This window comes from Spermophilus citellus (assembly GCF_964194105.1).
Source record: "Spermophilus citellus genome assembly, chromosome: 18".
NCBI lineage: Eukaryota > Metazoa > Chordata > Mammalia > Rodentia > Sciuridae > Spermophilus > Spermophilus citellus.
In genome coordinates this window covers 15,572,857-15,592,817 of record NC_138200.1, presented here as the reverse complement: position 1 = coordinate 15,592,817, position 19,961 = coordinate 15,572,857, and the positions used below count along the sequence as shown (strand labels likewise).

The following is a 19,961-nucleotide window of genomic DNA, read 5'->3' as shown; positions in this document are numbered from 1 at the left end:
TCTCACCTCGGGTTTAGAATCTGCCCCTTCGGCTTCACCGCCGTTTTCTCCTCAGCCTCAGCCCTTCCTGTTGCGACGAGATCCATCTCTTTTTGGGGGGTGGGGGGAGCACGAGGGTTGAGCCCAGGGGCACCTAAACCACTAGCCACACGCCCATCTCTCTCTCTCTCTTTTTTTTTTTTTTTTTTTGGATTTTATTTAGAAACAGGGACTCGCCAAGTTACTTAAGGCCTCGCTCAAGGGCTGCGGCTGGGTTTGAACTCGCCATCCTCCTGCCTCAGCCTCCCGAGCCACTGGGCACCACTCACCCGGTGGGCACCACTCACCCGGCAAGACTGATCTCTTCTCGACTATTTTTTAATTATTATTAATAAAGTATTTTGGCTTCTTATTGGCCTCTTGTGACTATTGTCATCCTTCGGGATCTGTGGAGGATTAGTTTCGGGACCCTGTAGCTTCCAGAATCCTCAAACACTCCAGCCCTTTATGTAAAACAAGGTAAATCAGGTGGCGCTCGTCTGTAATCCCAGCGCTCGGAGGCTGAGGCAGGGGGATTGAGAGTTCAAAGCCAGCCACAGCAATTTAGGGAGGCCCTAAGCAACTCAGCAAAAACCCTGTCTCTAAATAAAATATAAAAAAGCTCTGAGGATGTGCCTCAGAGGTTAAGCGCTCCTGGGTTCAGTGGGGGGGGTAGTTTTTGTGTACACATAGCCCTGTATACTTTGTTTCTATTCTTTTGTGTTGTGTTGGGGATTGAATCCAGGGTGCTCTACCACTGAGCAACACAGCCCTAGTGAGACAGAGTCTCACTACCCAGGCCAGCCTTGAGCTTGCAATCCTCCTTCCTCATCCTCCTGAAACACCTCCTGTATACTCTAAATAATAATAATAATAATAATAATAATAATAATATTATTATTATTATTATTAATATGTAGTGCCAAAGATCAAACTCAGGGCTTCATACATGCTAGAAAGTGGCAAGCACTCTATCATTGCAGTAACCCAGCCCCTTAAATCACTCTATATTACTTCTTGGAGTTTTTTTTTTTTTTTTTTTTTTTTTTGCTCGTGTGTGGGGGATACTGGGTATTGAGTCTCTGGGTAGCACACCCAGATCATTATTTTTGGGGGGTTACTGGGGATGGACTCCAGGTTGCTTTACCACTGAACTACCTCATCACACATACATCCTTTTTTGAGACAGGGTCTTGCTAAGTTGCAGGGGCTGGCCTTGAACTTGTGATCCTCCTGCCTCAGCATCCTAACTCATGAGATTACAAGCATGCTCCACAGTGCCTGACCCAGTTCATTGCTATCTTGATTAACAGGTATCTCTTCCTGTGGATTTTCAACCCAAAATTGGCCTCTGTTCCAAGAATTGCCATGGTTTTTATAAATAGAACCAGCTGGCTGGGTCTGGTCTGGCCCCGAGCCCTACTCCTCTGTGGTAAGATGGGGTTGGGATTCTGGGCTGCCTCCCAGAAGGCTGCCAGGAGGTACTCATTTCTGGCTGCAAAGGGATGTAGGGAGACCCTCAGGAAGGACACTGAAGGAATGTTGTTGTTGTTGTTACAGGGATCGAACCCAGGGCCTTGCTCACGCTAGGATATGCTGTACCACTGAGCTCCTCCCAGCCCTGCCTCCCAAACAATGATATATATTTATGATTCCTGTCTATTTTTTTGTGGAAGGGCACTGGGGATTGAGCCCAGGGGCACTTTACCACTGAGCCACATCCCCCGCTCTTTTTATTTAGAGACGGAGTCTCCCTAACTTGATGAGGGTCTTGTTAAATTGCAAAGGCTGACCTTGAACTTGGAATTCTCCTGCCTCAGCCTTTGAAGTCACCTGTTTTTCTCTTCTTTGCTTCCTTTCTTTGAAAAAAAAATACTTTTAGTTATAGTTGGATATAATACTTTTATTTTATTTATTTATTTTTATGTGGTGCTGAGAATGGAACCTAGGGCTTCGAACAGCTAGGCCAGCGCTCTATGGCTGAGCCACAACCCTACCCCCCTCTTTTTTTTTTTTTTTTTTTTTTTTTTTTTTTTTTTTTTTTTTCAGTTCTGGGATTGAACTCAGGGCTTCATGCAAATTTTTATTTTTGAGTCTGGTTCACAAAGACCCTGTCTCACTCCTAGTCACTCTTCATGTCTCAGCTAGGATGACCCCCTTCTTAAGGTCAGTCTCTTGACCTCCCTAAGCTGGGTTATGGCTTCCTACATCCTACCCCTGATAATCTTGCCTGTGCTTCCCATGGGCTGCGGGACCTGTCACCCTGGGCTGTCACTCTACTGATCTGTCAGTTTCCCCATATACTGGGAACCCAATGAGGGCAGGGTCCAAACTGCTTTGATCCCAGTACTACCCAGAACAAAGAGCGATCTGAGCAAAGATGTGGTGAACGGGTTAGGATCCTCGCTCTGTCCAGGAGGGCACAGGGGACACCTGACCCTATCATGTCTGCCTTTGTGAATTAGACGTTCCTACAGGGTGGTGGCCATCCCATCTAGGGCGCAAGACTTGGCTAGTAGGGTGAGAAATGGATTTCAGTCTACCCCTGAGCCTAGCCACGCTCTTTGATGCAGTGCACAACCTAAGCAGACTCGCGCAGCGGCGCCGAGGAGTTGGGGAGCGGCTGTTCCATCCACCAGGAGAGTTTGACTCTCTCCAGTTTGGGGAACCGCGATCTCCCCACCCTCTGGTCCTGTCAGGCTCCTGGCCAGGAGCGCTGGGCTCCGCCCTCGGTGCCCTGCAGAACACCTGGAGTTGGGCGTGCCTCAGTTTCCCAGAGGCTGGGCGTTCCTCCAGCCCCGCTCCTCCCCTTTTTCCTCTTCCTCTTGGGGCATCAGTGGCCCAGCGTCGGACTCCCGGAACTGAACCCAGGCGGCGGGCGGCGGCGGAGGCGGGGGCCACGTCAGCGGGCGGCCCGGGGCTGTGCGGGAGCGGGCGGCGGACGCCATGCATCGGGGCGCGCTCCTGGCGGGCGCCCTGGCCGCGTACGCCGTGTACCTGGTGCTGGGCGCACTGCTAGTGGCGCGGCTGGAGGCGCCTCACGAAGCCCGGCTCCGAGCCGAGTTGGGGACGCTGCGGGAGCAGCTGCTGCGGCGCAGCCCGTGCGTGGCGGCCCCGGCCCTGGACGCCTTCGTGGAGCGAGTGCTGGCGGCCGGACGGCTGGGGCGCGCCGCGCTGGCCAACGCGTCGGGGCCCGCCAACGCCTCGGATCCCGCCTGGGACTTCGCCTCGGCGCTCTTCTTCGCCAGCACGCTGGTCACCACCGTGGGTACGTGAGCGCGCCCCGCCGGCCAGCCAGCGCCCGGACCCCACCTGGTCCTGGCCCTTCGGACCCGCGGGTCCTTCAAAACGCCCCTCCCTCCCGGGCCTCGGAGCCCCTCAACCCACGCCCACCCGTCCAGGCCCCCGGCCACACGAGGCGTGACCCCCTGGGGGGCCCTCAGCCAGGCCTTTCCTCCTAAGCGGGAAACACCCCCCCAATTCTGTCGGGAAGCAAGCGTCCGGGACCTCACCGCCCCGAGACCTCACCGCCCCGTCTTAACCCCTGTGAGGATTTGGGTCTCTCCTGAGACCAAGGAGGACCTGGAAGCCTCCACCTGAGATCCCGTCCCCTCTGGCTGGGAGCCTCCTTCGGGCTAGTACCTATCTCTGGGCTGCTACAGCCATTGCTTCCAACCTTGTCTCCCAACTGTCCCTACACCCACGGCTGTCCCTACACCCACTTCCTCCTGACCCCAGCCAGGACCCTGCCGCCCCACACCATCACCAAAGGCCTGCCTTCCAGGGAGACACTTGGCAGGAACCTGTGGCTGCTCTGGGACTCCCAACCCTCTGGCCCTCCATCACTCTCTGCATGGGTCCCAGATAGGACAGCCGCCATCCCTGTGGCCTCATACTCCCCCGCTCCAGCACAGGACCTCCCACAGCCATCCTGACAACGCCCCCAGCCTTGCAGGGTTTCTTCCTCAGCTGGGACACTCTCTGTTCCTTCTGGACCTGTGACCCCAATTTAGTAGCCCCAACAACTGAGGGTGTGTGAAAGGGACCCCCCCATGGAGGCCCACAGACTGTCCAGCCAGAAGCCCACTCCCAGACTCCTACCGCTCTGTCCCCTAACCACCTCCAGCAGACTTCTAGCCCTTTGAAACCCCAGGACTCTCCACGAAGTCCTCTTTAAACCATGAACTGAGACTCCCACCCCCCACCCCCTGAAACCCCTCAGTGAGAGCCCCAGAACCACCAGGACCTCCTGTGGGGATGCTAGCGCCCCTCACTGTTGTGCACAGCAGAATCTGCCTCCTGGCCCCACAAGATGCCAGCCCAGGTGGCCTCTCCCGTGTCTGTCTTGGCGCTGAGGTCCCCTGCCCTCTGTAGATTTCCCAAACAAGGGGATCTCCTGGGGACTTGGGAGCCCTCTGACCTTTTCCAGATTCACAGCTGGGACGTCCCTTCCACCCAACTGCCCCAGCCTGTGTTGTCTCAAATTCTCTCCACGAAGGCTTCGCCAGGCCTCTGCACAGGACCTTCCCCAGCACCATGTCTACCCTGGACGGTCAGCAAGGGCCTGGGACACTGCCTTATCCCTTAGCAGCGTCTCCCTTACCACCTGCCCTCGGGTACCCTGGGCTTCACAGCCCTCTCTGCCTGAGGACTTCTCTGCCAGACGTCACCAGCTGCTGCTGGCCCTTTGACCCAGGACCCCAGGATTCATTTCAAACAAGGACACTGGCCCTTGATTTAAGACTGACCCCTAGACTCCCTGCTCTGAGCCCTCATTCAAGTGGGACCCTGGGATCTACCCCACCCCCAACCCTTAAGAACCCTGGCCTCGGGGAAATCCCTTGTCCCCTCACAGACCTGGGAAGTCCCTCTGCCATCACGCTCTGCTGCTCCCCAGCCCCTCCCCAGCCACCAGCTGCCCCTTTGGGAACGTGGAGGAGGGTGGTCCAGAATCCTGACGGCCTCCAGCTGGTAGTGCAGCAGTAAGGGGTGGCATCTGTCCCCCTTGGTGCCCCATCCTATGGATCAGCCAACAGAGGCCACTGGCGGCAAAGCGGGGTGATTTCCTCCCAGACTAGACTTAGCCGCCTTGCCTGGGGCGTGCTCTCCCCCACACTGCAGGGCCTGCCAGGGCCGGCCCGACCAGCCTCTGACCTTCCCTGGGTCAGCGCCTTGCTGTCTCCTCGTAGATCCTGGTTTCTGCATCCTCGCTGGAGGAGGAGCAGGTGAGGGAGGCCAGACACCAGGCAGATGCCGCCTGGCTTGGCATCCCTGCTCCGCTGCTGCTCCGTGTCCTCCCTCATCTGTAAAATGGGGTAATAAAGCTGGGTGCGGTGACTCAGGAGGCTGAGGCAGAAGGATCCCAAGTTCGAGGTCAGCCTCAGCAATTTAAAACAAAAGCTGGGCATGTGGCTCAGTCGTAGAGCACCCCTGAGTTCAGTCCCCATTAGTGAAAAAAAAGATAGTAATGCCTGGAGAGAGAGAAAATGTGAGAGTGTGTGTCCATTAGCCCAAGGTCACACAGCTGGAAAGGTGTAGAGATTTGAACCAAATCTCCAGAATCCAGTGCTCTTACCCAACATACCACTCTGCTACTGAGCAAGGTCTTGCTGCCCGACGCACATAGAAGCCAGGGTTTTTACAAAAAGAAAGAGCTTTATTGAAGGCCAAGGGCAAGGAGGCGCATTCAAGTCCATTTCCCAGACTGGACTGGCCAGTAGGGGAGGAGCCTGAGTGGCTGGGGACGGGGTTTGACAGTCGGCTGGTCCAGGGGAACTTGGGGATGATTCTGGTCTATTCTGCCTCTGTTGACAGTGGCCCTCGCTGGTCTAGTCCAGGGCTGGGGGCCTGTTCTCTGGTTCTGCTCCTCAGAGCCTGGGTTCCTCCAGGCTGCTGAGGCCATCTTAGGTCAGATCCCAGGGTCCCGTGCCAGTTCTGAAAAACAGCCTGACGTGCCTTTAGGAACAGGGAAGTCGCCATTCGATGGCTCTGTTTCAACACTGCGTGGCTTGAAGAGGGCCAGTGTGCGTTTCCTAGAGGAACTCAGCCGTGAAGGCAGTGGAGTGAGGGGTCAGGGTGGGGGGGACAGGGCAGGAGGCTTCCTCCACTGGGCTGGACAGTTTCTTTTCTCTGGCGTTGGGGTTGGAGCCCAGGGCCTTGCACATACCCGACAGCACTCTGCCTCCCAAACCCAGGCCAGTCAGCCACACGTGGTGCTCACACCTGAGGTCCCAACTCCTCAGGCACCTCAGGCAGAAGGATCATGAGTTCCAGGCCAGTTGGGGCAACATGGCGAGACCTGTTTCAAAAGAGTGGGAGGAGGTGAAAAAGGAGGGAGGAGGAGATGAGGCTGGGTGCGGTGACACCTATAATCCTGGCTACTCAGGAGGCTGAGGAAGGAGGATCGAAAGCTGAAGGCCAGCCTCAGCAATTCAGTGAGGCCATAAGTAACTTAGTGAGACCCTGTTGCAAATTTTTTAAAAATTTAAACATTAGGGGGCTGGGGATGTGGCTCAAGCGGTAGCGTACTCGCCTGGCATGCGTGCGGCCCGGGTTCGAGCCTCAGCACCACATACAAAGATGTTGTGTCCGCCGAAAACTAAAAAATAAATAAATATTAAAATTCTCTCTCTCAAAAAAATTTTAAACATTAGGGGTGTAGCTTAGTGGCAAAGCACTTCTGGGTTCCATTCCCAATACAAAAAAAAATGTGGGGGGTGATGAGGAATTTGATGCAATATCCAGGGTGGGGATTCTTAGGAGTCTTGAAGATAAACAGCGCTCAGAGAAAGCTGGCTGGAGTTTGGTCAAGGAGGTGTCCTTGCCTGGGTGAGCTGGTACAGCTCATGTTGACAGAGCCTCAGTCACCTGGATGGTTCTGGGTGGGGCCAGGAACCCCGAATGTACCTGGAGCCTTGGAATACAAACTGGATGTCCTTCCAAGAGACCTGTTTCTCGGTGTCCCTCATTTTGTCACAGGCCCAAATCCTAAGACCTAGTGAGAAGTTGAGGCCAGGTGTGGGCAGCGGGGATAGGGAACTGGGACCAGGGAAAAGGAAGTCAGGCTTGTGGTCACCGTAGCTGGCTGCGGGCGGAGCTCCATGGTAAAGCAGGTGCCTCATGTGCATGAGGCCCTGATCCACCCCCCCGAACATACACGCACACACCCATGCACACACACACGCACACACACACGGATTGTAGTACCACATCGCCACGACCCTCTCCACACTTGCGCTGGGTGCTAAGCGCCCCCCTGCCCCCCTACCACATTTGAGGAGGGGATTATTTATTGAGCCCTTTTTCTTTTCTTTCTTTTTTTTTTTTTTTTTTTTTGCTGGTTAGAAAACAGAGGCTCAGAAAGGAGGCGTCACTTAGCCAAGGTCATGCAGGAAAAAAATGGAAAACACTTATTTTGGACTCAGCTCTTTGAAGTAGTAAGTGGAGGCCTGCCAGCCCCATTCAATCCCAACTCTGGTTTTCTTGTTTATGAGGATGTCCTGTGGCTTGCAAACCGGTTGTGTCAGCTGGGTCAGGGGAGGTTCTCCACCAAACCCTCATTTTGCTGGGTGTGGTGGCGCAGGCCTGTAATCCCGGCTACTTGGGGGGCTGCGGCAGGGTGATTCCAAGTTCAAGGCCAGCCTGGGCCATTGAAGGAAAACTTGTCCAAAAAATAAAAAGGGTTGGGGTGTGGCTCAGTGGTCGAGCACCCTGCTTTCAATCCCCAGGAACACACAGAGAACACAAAGCCTTGTTTTATTTTTTATTTATTGATCTTGCTCTGTTACCCAGGCTGTGCAAACTGCTGGGCTCAGGGTCCTCCTGCCTCAGCCTCGAGTGACTGGGACTGTGGGTTGCACCACCACACCCAACTAGAACCTGTGTTCCTGAGGTTAGAGTCATGAAGGAAAAGCTCCCAATCACAGCTGCTTAAATAAGATGGACGTTGACTCCTTGCTCACATCTGAGGTGGTCAGTCCAAGACCAGAGAGGTGCTGGGGGTCAGAGACCCATACTCCTCAGCAAAACCCTGCTCCCCTGTATCTGCTCTGGACAGTTTCTGTTTCCCAGGTCTCTTTACAGTCCAAAACGACTGCTGCACTCCAGCCTTCATGTCTGTGTTCCAGTCAACAGAACAGGAAAGAAAAGGGACGATATGGGGATCACCCCTCTCCTTCATGACCCTTCCTGGAAGTCCCTGAATTCATTCATTCATTCTTTCTTTCTTTCTTGAGTAACAGCATGAGGTTATTAGAGGAGACAGAAAAAGGGAAAACGGAACACTCTCAAGAGAGAGAGTGGATCCTCTCAGAGAGAAGGACCTGGATTCTTTCATGATAATTCTTTGTCCAGAAATTAGTCACAGAGTCACATCTGGCTGCAAGGGAGGAGGAATGTCCTTATTCTAGGTGGCTGAGGGCATCTGCCAGACTCGGTGGCCCTGCCTGTAATCCCAGTAGCTGACCTTGAGTTTGGGATCCTCCTGCCTCGGCCTCCTGAGTAGCTGGGGTTACAGGTGCGCACCGCCACACCTGACATCCTTTTTCCTTTTTTCAATTTTAGTGATAAAATAGACATAACATAAAATGTACTAACTTCACCATTTTTTTAAAAAAGAGAGAATTTTTTAATATTTATTTTTTAGTTTTCGGCGGACACAACATCTTTGTTTGTATGTGGTGCTGAGGATCGAACCCGGGCCCCACGCATGCCAGGCGAGCGCGCTACCGCTTGAGCCACATCCCCAGCCCTATCTTCACCATTTTTAGAAATATTTTTTAGTTGTAGAGGGACACACAATATCTCTGTTGATTAATTTATTTTTTATGTGGTGCCGAGGATCGAACCAGTGCCTCACACATGCTAGGCCAGCGCTCTGCCATTGAGCCCCAGCCCCAGGCTCATCTTCACCATTTTGAAGTATGTAGTTCAATGTCGCTGATCACATTCACTGTTGTGTACCCCTCCCCATCATCTACTTCCAGGACTGTTTTCATCTTGCAAAAGGGAAACTCTGATGCCTATAATCCCAGTGGCTCGGGCGGCTGAGGCAGTAAGGTTACAAGTTGGAGGCCAGCCTCAGCAATTTAATGACACCCTGTCTCAAAATAAAAAAGGGCTGGGGATATGGCTCTGTGGTAAAGTGCCCCTGGGTTCAATTCTCAGTGCCAAAGGAGTAAAAAAACAAAACAAAACCCAGATATTCTGCCTTCCTGGAACAATAATTCCCTGATGGCCTCTCCCTCTGAGCCCTGGCAATCACCATTCTACTTTCTCTGAATCTGACCGCCTACCTGCCTTACTGAGGGGAATCATACAGAACTTATCTTCTAGTGACTGGTCACCCAGCAGTTCTCAGAGATAATCCACGTTACAGCACGTATCAGAATTTCTTCTTTTCAAGGCCGAATATCAGCGTGTGCTGCATTGTGCTGGTCCATTAATCTGTGGATGGGAACTTTAGTTACTTCCTCATTCTAACTATTGTGAGCAGTTCTGTCTTCTAGAGCTTGCTTTTGGTTCTTTGAAGTATATATATATATATATATATATATATATATATATATATAATGGGATCAGCGCTGGGTGTAGCTCACAGCACTTGCCTAGCAGCCCTGAGGCCTGGGTTCCATCCCCAGCGCTGCAAAAAATCAACCAACTAAGCAAACAAAAAAATACAAAGGAAAAATAAAACACCTGGGATCCCTTTGTTTGGGAAGCAGGTTTAGTAAACACCGGCTGGTGCAGGTGTCCACACTGCATTATGCATCGCAGTGCTGGGTCTGCAGCCTTTTAACTGTGGCATAACTGGGTCCTCGTCACCCAGTCATAGATCTGACGCTTTGGTTTGTTTATTAGGGAAATATAAATAAAGAGATTTAAAATTGCTCTTTGTCACTCCTAGTCAGTGGCCCCACACCTGAGGTCCTCTGTGACATATTTCTGCTTGCAGAATTCATGTCCCCGCAGGCCTTGCTGGGTTCCCATGGCCCTCCAGGAGTCCACTGGGGCTTGTCACACCCTTTTTTTTTTTAAAGAGAGAGTGAGTGGGGGGGGGGAGAGAGAGAATTTTTAATATTTACTTTTTAGTTCTCGGCGGACACAACATCTTTGTTGGTATGTGGTGCTGAGGATCGAACCCGGGCCCCACGCATGCCAGGCGAGCACGCTACCGCTTGAGCCACATCCCCAGCCCCTTGTCACACCCTTTTAAGAGTAGGGGAAACTAAGGCCAGGCAGAAGCCTGCGCCCTTCATTAAGTACCCACGTGATCATGCGCACAGCAGGGACAGAACAGAATCCGCTGCCCTCCTGGAACTGATACCCTCGGGGAGGCAGTGACCAAATAAGGAAACTGGGGTGTGGGAAGGCAGGAGTAAGGGGGTGTTACAACCTAGAATAAAGTGGTCAGAGGAGGCATCACTGAGAGGGTGACATTGGATAAAGGTCTGAAGGACTGGAGAGGGGAATCCGGGGATGTATGGAAAGAGCTTAGGCCCTGAGCAAAGGCCCTGAGGTAGGAGCATACTGCCCCTTTGGGTTGGGTGAAGCCTTTGTCCTTCAGTCTGAGTGAGCTGGACAGACTGTGGGGTCTGGTTAAAAGAAAAGGGAGGTCTGGGGGAGGCTGCTGTGGTCGGTGGGACAAGGGCAGGGCCATGAGGCTACGTTAGGGGGAGAAGTGGGTGGCTGTGGGTCTGTCTGAAGGCTGAGATGACAGGCCGCGCTGACACATGGAATGTGAGGTTCCTGGAGTCCTGGGTGAAAGTGCAGCTGGCTTGTCACTGAAATGAGGAGTTTTGCAAGAGAGTTACTCACGGGGACTGGTGTGGAAAGTGTCTCAACTTCAACGTTAATGCTTCCCAGAGGAGAGGGTCGGGACATTCATGGGAGAAGGAAGCAGGGTGACATGAGGTGTGGAAAAAGGTGACTGGAGGTGAAGCCATTAGTGGTCTGCGTGGGACTAATCAGTCTTCCTGGCTCTTTATGGGACATATGTTCGGAAAATGGAAGCATTAGCATGACCTGAAGGGGAAGCTTGCCCCTTGATATCAAAGAGGTCACCTGCATGGGCCCAAGGCAAGAGTCAGGGTTTTAGCCAAAGCGGCCTCCAAGTCCCACAGAAGCTACCTGGGCAACCGTGAGCATCAAGACCCACACAGCAGGGGTGTCCTCTCAGCAGAGCTAGCGGGAGACTAATAATGTATTACTTAGCTGTGTGACCTCTAAAATTAGTGATATGTATATACTTTTCAGTGCTGGTGATGAAACTTGGGGCCTTGCACATACCAGCAGGGACTCTATCCCTAAGCTGCACCCCAGTCCCCAAGTCAGTGGTGGGAGGTACTGGAGACTGAATCCAGGGTACCACTGAGCTATGTCCCAGCCCTTTGTATTTTTTTATTTATTTTGGTATCTGCTGAGCCACACCCCGGACCTTTTTATTTTTTATTTTGAGGGGGTGGTGGCTAAGTTGCTTAGGGCCTCACTGAGTTGCTGAGGCTGGCTTTGAACTTGTGGTTCTCCTGCCTCAACCTCCCCAGTCGTGGGAATTCAGGTGTGTGCCTCCTACCCAGCTCAAATCAGCGATCTTTATCCTTAAAAGCAAGTAACTGAAAGCAAATGTGGTGAGTCAGGCGAGGCTTTCCTCCGGCCTCGCCTGAGTTTGCAAGCAACCCCGGCTCCAGGCTTGAGTGGGGGGTGGCGGCCACTCTGGGGACAGGAGGCCCTGCAGGGGGTGGGTTGGGCTGCAGCCAGCTCTGGTTCGGGTGTCCCCCGCCACCTGGGCCAGCTCCATGGAGCGCTGGGTGGACAGCAGTCCCCTCCCCGCAGGCTACGGCTACACGACGCCGCTGACGGACGCGGGCAAGGCCTTCTCCATCGCCTTCGCGCTCCTGGGCGTGCCGACCACCATGCTGCTGCTCACCGCCTCGGCCCAGCGCCTGTCGCTGCTGCTGACCCACGCGCCCCTGTCCTGGCTGAACTGGCGCTGGGGCTGGGACCCGCGACGGGCCGCGCGCTGGCACCTGGTGGCCCTGCTGGGCGTCATCGTGACCGTCTGCTTTCTGGTGCCGGCCGCGGTCTTCGCCCACCTGGAGGAGGCCTGGAGCTTCCTGGACGCCTTCTACTTCTGCTTCATCTCTCTGTCCACCATCGGCCTGGGAGACTATGTCCCCGGCGAGGCCCCCGGCCAGCCCCACCGGGCCCTCTACAAGGTGCTGGTCACAGGTGAGCTGGGCCTGGCTGGCGCCGAGGGCGGGCGGGTGGCGGGAGGGCTGCGGGGGACAGCCGTGGGCCGCGCCAGGCCGACCCTCCCCGTGTCCGCAGCCTACCTCTTCCTGGGCCTGGTGGCCATGGTGCTGGTGCTGCAGACCTTCCGCCACGTGTCCGACCTCCACGGCCTCACGGAGCTCGTCCTGCTGCCCAGCCCGTGCCCCGCCAGCCTCGGCGACGACAGGGACGATCGGGTGGACATCCTGGGCGCCCCGCCCGAGCTGCACCAGCACCTCTCCGCTGGCGCCCGCGCCGACTACGCCTCCATCCCCAGGTAGCGGGCAGGCGGTGGCTGCGGGCCCAGGGCAGGACCCGATGTCCACGCAGGTGGAGCGGAGGCAGGGGCTGCTCGGCCCTCGGGCCCTGGGGCTCCAGCGGCACCCCCACCCCTCTCCCCACCTGTTGTCCCCTCTCCCCCTTGCCCCCCCCTTTCTGGTTTCCTGACGTCTGTCCTTCCCTCCTGCTGTCCCTTGGTGCCTCAGTCTCCATGTTCCGTCAGCCTCTCACCCACCCGCTCTTCCAGCCAGGCTGTCCCACACCCTGTCCGGACCTGTTTAGAGCAGGTCAGGTGCTCAGTGGCAGCCCTCTCTGAGCCTCGGTTTCCTTGTTTCCTCGGCTGTCAGAGGGATGTCCGGTCACCCTCAGACCCGGCCTCTGTGCTGGCCCAGGGCTACACAGTTCTGGGGACACAGGAGTAGTGGAAGTGGCCCTGGTCTCTGCCTTTATAAGGCTCAGAGATGTGTCCCCAACTGGTGGAAGTCCCAGATGGCACAGGCAGAGTGAGTGGTCAGGCCACCAGCCCAGCTGCAGCTGGAAGGTCAGGAGAGGAAGTGACAGAACTGAGAACGGAAATGTGAGGAATGGTCAGAGGAAGAAGGTGTCCTTGATTCATGTTCCCAGGTACCTCCAGGGACCAGGGCCTGCGTGGCCATCCTGCGGCAGGCCGGGTGGCAGGACCTCCCTCAGCATCTCAGCCCAGGTCCCCCTTCACTGAGCCTGTGGGCTCCCTCTAGCCCAGCCGTGTGCTGCCTGTGTCCTTAGGCAGTTTCTCTACCTCTCAGACTGTTCCTATAAAATGGCAACCAGGATAGCGCCACTTGCAGGGGTGATGTCGCCGGGTCGCCGGGGCTGCCCTGTTACTCTGTGACACTCTCTGGCAGGCTCTCTTCTGGATACTTTACTTTTTAATGTTGGTTATCTCCTTTCCACAAGTGAGGAAACTGAGGCAAGGGAAGGTGGTCCCTTGACCCAGCCACAGGCGAGGAAGTGATTAGTTGTAGGTTTAAGCCCCTCGGATCTGCCCCTCCTGAGATGGGCTGTCGCAGAGCCTCCTGCCAAGGGCCCTGGACTGAGCTCCTAGCTCATCCCGAGGGCACTGGAGAGGTACAGAGAGGTTTGGGGAAGGGGAGTCCTGGTCAGGTTTGGACTTTAGGAAGGCCCCCAGCTGCGTGTGCAGGGAGACAAGTGGGGGAAACTGAGGCAGGGTGCTGGGGGAGGCTGGGGGAGAACAGAGGGCGAGAATGGGCTGGGCAGGGCCATGGGATCGGGGAGGCCCGGAGCTGGCGGATGGGCTTTGCAGACTGGGAAGGACCAGGCCCATGGTCAGTTGCGCCTGGGGACCTGGGAGGCAGAACAGTTCTGAGGGGGGTTGGGGGCTATTTTAACATATGGTGAGTCTGAGGGGCTACAGGGACATCCAGGGGGTGTCACAGGTCCCTGGGGCTGGGGCTCACTGGGGTAGTCAAAGTTGGAGACAGAGATAAAGGAATTAAGGCCGTGGGAGGGGATGAAGAGAGAAGTAAGTGGCCTCAGGCTGTTTACATATTGATATTAGGAAAGATTTTGGCTTTTCTGGGATTCTAATAAGGCAAATGTTAGATTGCTCCTCATCAGAGTCAGGGAGACCTCTGGAAATACTCTCCACAGCTATGCGAGAGCCTAGTGATCCCAGGGTCCCTGTGTCTCTGCTCTGCCACCCTCAGCTGAAGGCTTGCCTCACATGTGTTCTCCCCTCATGGTCCCAAAGTGGCTGCCAGAGGTCTAGGCATCACAATTGGACATGATCTTCTCTAGTGAGCAATGACCCTTCAATGAATGTTGTGATACCAAAGAAAAGTGCTTACAAAGGAGAAAGAAAAAGAGCACAGGATAAAGAGGAATAAGGAAAACCAGGAAAGTAGATAGTAAAATGCTAAGAAAAGAAAATTTTAGGGCTGGGGTTGTGGCTCAGTGGTAGAGCACTTGCCTAGCACATGTGAGGCACTGGGTTCAATCCTCAGCACCACATAAAAATAAATAAAATAAAGGTATTTGTGTCCAACTACAACTAAAAATATATATATATATATATATATATATATATATATATATATATTTTTTTTTTTTTTTTAAAGAGAGAGTGAGAGAGAGAAAGAGAGAGAGAGAATTTCAATATTCATCCTTTAGCTATTGGCGGACACAACATCTTTGTTGGTATGTGGTGCTGAGGATCGAACCCGGGCCCCACGCATGCCAGGCGAGCGCGCTACCGCTTGAGCCACATCCCCAGCCCCTAAAAAATATTTTTAAAAAATATTTGAAAAAATAGAAAAGAGAATTTTAAGTTCCACATGATGTTGTGATCAGTGATAGAAAATACTTACAGAGGGTTCACCATGTGCCAGGCACAGCTCTAAGCCCTTGACACATTCAACCTTCTCAGCAAACCTGTGAGTTATGAACATTCTCTACCTTTTACAGATGAGGAAAAGTGGCTCAGAGAGGTTAAGTAACTTGCCAAAAGTCACACAGAAAGTGCAAAACTGGGATTTGAACAGGCTCTTGGTTGGTCACCTCTTCTTATGGGAGCTCAGAAACATCCACTGTCCAGCTCTTCTCAGCTTCCCAGCCTTCTGGGCTTCTTATCAAGGTCATATTGGACCTTGGCACTCAAATCAGGGTGGATGGTTTGGGCAGCTGCTTCTCATCTCCTTGAGGGAGGTGCCTGTTAATCTGGCTTCCAGGGCTTGCTGCTGCTCTGCAGGTTCCTCTAGGAAGAGTTACCAGGTCCTGTTCCATTCGAAATATTTAAAAACAAAAAAAGGATGTGCTAAAGATTCCAAAGGGGAGCTGGGCACAGTGGCACACGCCTGTCATCCCACCAGCTCAAGAGGCTGAGGCAGGAGAATCGTGGGTTCAAAGCCAGCCTCTGCAACTCAGCAAGACCCTGTCTCTAAATAAAATATAGAGAGGGCTGGGGCTGGGGCTCAGCGGGTAAGCGCCTCTGGGTTCAATGCCTGGTACAGAGAGAGAGAGAGAGAGAGAAAATAGAGGAGAGGGAGGAGAGAAAAAGGAAAAGAGAAATGCCAACTGTACCACGGAGAGCCCGGCCGGCGGAGGAGAAGCCTTCCTCCCGCACTCGGCTCGGGGGTCCGCAGGTTTCCTCCCGGGATGCGCCGGCAACGTCCACACGCGAGTCTTATTTCCCATTCTACACAAATGGTACCTAGTGTGTTGAGGTGGTGAGAATCACAGACTGTCACTCCCAAGCTGGGGGACTTTGGGCAGGTGATGTCACGTCCAGTTGCTCATTTGTGACACGGGATGCCAACCGCGCCTACCTCGTGGATGGAGCAGTGGAGCTCACCACCTGGAGAGCGCCCAGCGCGCGCAGGACTCCGTGAAATGCTGCCTCATATTGCTGTTGTGCTCATTGTAAAATATTATGTAGATGATATAAAAACATTCCCATTTCTACACCACATTCTGTGACATCACTGCTTCTTGTATTTTTTCCGCCATCACGGTGTAATTCAGACATTACACCAGAGGCACACGCCTAGGTCTCATATCCTCTGTATCTGCGGGGCCTCCTCTAGGACACATGTCCCCGAGTCATTCTGGCGTCCGGAGAGGTGTGTGGGTGATTTCATCTTTTGCTGCTAAAACAATGCTGCAGCAAAAGCCTTGTGCACTGGGACCTAATGAAGGCACTGTCCCCGCCTAGGGTGCTGTGTCCCCAAGCTGGGCATGTCACTGGGAAACCTGGTGGTGTTGACTGGTGGATCTAGATGGGTTAGGTACATGGCTGCTGAGTTGATTTCTTTGGATGAAGTCACCCTCCCAGCCCGTGGGGTGGACTGGTGGGAAAGACAGGCTCCACCTGCTGTCCATTTACATAAGGGTACCTGGTCTGTGCTGTTGGGCAGGGCTTGAATCTCTCCATCCAATGACAGAGATAGGTCTGTCTCTAGCCAGGTGTCCTCAGGGGCTGAAGGATTTATGGGGGCTTGTCATGCATCACAGAAAAAAATATGGAGGGCTGAGGGTGTAGCCCAGTAATAGACACTTGCCTAGCGTGTGCACGGCCCTGGGTTTCACCCCCAGCGCCACAAAACCATGACAGAAACTTGAAGGGAAGTAGCTTGATGACAAAAAAGGAACTGGTATTTGAGCACATTACAGTGTGTGCACAGGTCTGAAGAAGCAATGGCACCTGAGCAAGGACATTCCACCACTCTGTGTGACTGGGCCGTGGCACACAGGAATCTATGGGGAGGAATGAGGCGATCTGGATGGGACAACAGGGATGAGCGTCTGGAAGCCATCTGAGGGGTCTGGATGTTCCTGAGGTCCTGGGATTTGGAAGGTTTTAGAGTTCTGGTTCTCAAGGTGTGGGCCTCAGACCTCCAGGATCAGCATCACCTAAGAACTTGATAGAAATAAAACTTCTCGTGCCCACCCCAGATCTACTGAATCAAAAATTCCAGGGTGGAGCCCACCATCCTGTTTGAATGAGGTCTTTTTGTGAATCTAATGAGAGCTCAAATTTGAAAACGACTGGTTTGAAGTCAGGTTTGCAGTTCATTGAAAAATCATAGGTCTCCCTGGAGCTGTAACTCAGTGGTAGAGTGCTTGCTTGGCATGCATGAGATTCAATCCCAAGCACAGTTAAAAATAATAATAATAATAATAAAAATAAATATAAAGTCACAATCAGAGACTTTAAAAGTTAAAATGAAAACAAATTTAGATTAAAGCTCTCAATGGCATTCCTCTGTGATTCTACAATTGCTATTGAACCAGACCTGGTCTGCCCAGTGCACACTTGCCAATCATGGAAATCTCAGGGTGAATTTTGTAAGACTTTCTTCACAAAGTGGTTAGTGTGAAGGTGGAAAGTAAGGATAGGGTTTGGGATATGGGAGAAAGAAACAGGGTAATTTAAGACATGGGGATGTCTGATTGGAGGTGAAGTATCAGTGGTCTATGCATGCCCAATCAATTTTCATAGGACACATGTCCAGAAAATGGCAGCATTAGTATGATCTGAAGGTGGAGTTTTCAGGTTCCTAACATCAAAGAAGTCGCCCATTTAACACTTGTGCAAACCCAAGTGAAGAGCCATAGCTTAAAAAAAAAATCCTTCAAGTCCCTGAAAAGTAACCGAGGCACCCATTATCACCATCACCCACATTAGGTGGTATTTACTGCAAAGTGAATGGGAGACTAGTACTACATCACTCAGCTATGTGACCTCTAATGCTAGTGATTTTTTTAAAATGTATTTTTTAGTTGTTGATGGACCTTCATTTTATTTATTTGTATGTGGTGCTGAGAATTGAACCCAGTGCCTCACACATGCTAGGCAAGCGCTCTACCTCTGAGCCACAACCCCAGCCCAATGCTAGTGATTTTTAAAATCAATTAAAAGAAGTAACTAGGGGGGCTGGGGATGTGGCTCAAGCGGTAGCGCGCTCGCCTGGCATGCGTGCGGCCCGGGTTCGATCCTCAGCACCACATACCAACAAAGATGTTGTGTCCGCTGAGAACTAAAAAATAAAAATATTAAAAAAAAATTCTCTCTCTCTCTCTCTCTCTCTCTCTCTCTCTCTCTCTCTCTCTCTCTCTTTAAAAAAAAAAAGAAAAGAAGTAACTATAAGCAAGTGAAGTCAGAGGATTTATCCCTACCATCACTCAGTTTCAGAATCAGAACACATAAAATGCATGCTCCCATGAGCTGAGCAGAGAAGGCTGCTTTTAAAGACAGAGACTAATGGCGAGGACAGCAGAAACAGAGAATAAAATCCTGGACAGATTCTTTCAAAGATACTTTCCTTGAAGATGTTAAAATAGCCAGGTGTGGGAGGTGTGACCAGCCTTTGCTTAGAAGCTCAAACTAATGGCCTCCTGTATATTTAACAGTACTTAACTGTTCACTTGTATAGGCACTGTGCTGCCCTCTTCAGATGTTATTTTCTTGACTTCCCACAATAATGTTGGTGATGGATGACCATGTCCATATTTTGGATGAGACAATGTTTTGTTTTGCTTTTTAATATTTATTTTCTAGTTTTAGGTGGACACAACATCTTTATTTTATTTTATTTTTTGGTGCTGAGCATGGAACCCAGCGCCCCGCGCATGCCAGGCGAGCGCAGCTACCGCTTGAGCCACATCCCCAGCCCTATGAGACAATGTTAATTAGCAGTTTAATTCATTCCCACAAGATCCCTAGGAGGTCAGATTTTTTTTTTCAGAGGTAGAATTTTTTAGCTGAAGGACATGCATTCAGACTGGTACCAGAACAGTCTCTGGGAGCTATCTGAAGGCATTCCTAGCGCAATCTCATTTCCAGCGGCCCTCCGTAGGCCCTCCATAGGCCACGCACTCTTTTCCCCGGGCGCTTGAGCCCCGCCCACAAGCCCTAGCGTCGGCTAGGAATGCGCGTTACCGTGGTGACAGGGGCGTCACGCAGACTCGTCTCAGGAAAGGCGGAAGTTGGTTGTGGAAGTGCGGGCGGCCATTTTGAGATCGGGCAAACCGGGGCGGGACAGGTGCTGCCAAGCAACGGTTGACCGGTTTTAACCAGGTGACTGGTACCGAGGGACGGGGAGAAGAGGGCGGTGCCATCCCGGTGGGGGGGGATGCGGGGGGTGGGGAGGGGCTAAAAACGGGAGGGGAGGGGAGGGGAGGGGAGGGGAGGGGGCGGTAAGGCGGGGAAAGGCAGGGGAAGGCGGGGACCGGGCAGAGGAGGGAGAGCGAGAGGCAGGAGAGAGGAGGAGAAAAGGCGGGGCGAAGAGCAGGGCGTGGTTAAGGGAAGAAGCAGGGCGATGAATGGGGGCGGGGCTAGAAGAGGCGGGGCATAGAGCTGGTAGGTGTTAGGGGCATGGAAAAGGCGGGAGGGAAACGGTGCGGGGTGAAGGAGTCGCGGCTCGGGAAGGTGAGGATTGAGAAGTCAGAGCTGGCGTGGAACGAGAGGGAGCAGGTCGAGAAGAGGTCTCGCGGCGAGGGGAAGGCCCGCGGCGCGCTGAGATCCAGGGGCGAGGACAGATCCCGGAGCAAGGAGAGATCCCCAGGCGAGGACAGGTCCCCAGGCGAGAACAGATCCCCGGGCGAGGACAGATCCCGAGGCGAGCACAGATCCTGGGGCGAGGACAGATCCCGGGCCCAGGGGAAGGCCCGTGGCGAGAAATCCCGTGGCGAGGAGAGATGTCAGGGTGAGGGGAAGGCGGGTGGCGAGGAGAGATCCCGGGGGAAGACCCGTCCTGAGGGGAGATTCCGGGGCCAGAGGAAGGCCCGTGGCGAGGAGAGATCCCGGGACGAGAGTAAGGCGGGTGGCGAGCAAAGATCCCACGGCGAGGAGAAATCCCAGGGTGAAGTAAGGGTCTCTAACGAGAAGGGGCGAGGCGAGG

The 19,961-nt window shown here is 53.3% G+C and overlaps 1 protein-coding gene across 2 annotated transcripts; it reads left to right on the top strand.

Annotated features, from left to right (window-relative positions):
• Positions 1 to 2,871: 2,871 nt before the first annotated feature.
• On the top strand, positions 2,872 to 12,705 carry KCNK6 (potassium two pore domain channel subfamily K member 6). Of its 2 annotated transcripts, XM_081273320.1 has the most exons (3): positions 2,872 to 3,286; positions 11,848 to 12,243; positions 12,343 to 12,705. In XM_081273320.1, the coding sequence occupies exons 1-3, from the start codon at positions 2,965 to 2,967 to the stop codon at positions 12,564 to 12,566; spliced, it is 942 nt and encodes a 313-aa protein (XP_081129446.1). In that variant the 5' UTR covers positions 2,872 to 2,964; the 3' UTR covers positions 12,567 to 12,705. The 2 variants fall into 2 exon arrangements, with proteins under 2 accessions (XP_081129446.1, XP_081129445.1); XM_081273319.1 differs by having other exon boundaries at positions 11,848 to 12,705.
• The last annotated feature ends 7,256 nt before the right edge of the window (positions 12,706 to 19,961 follow it).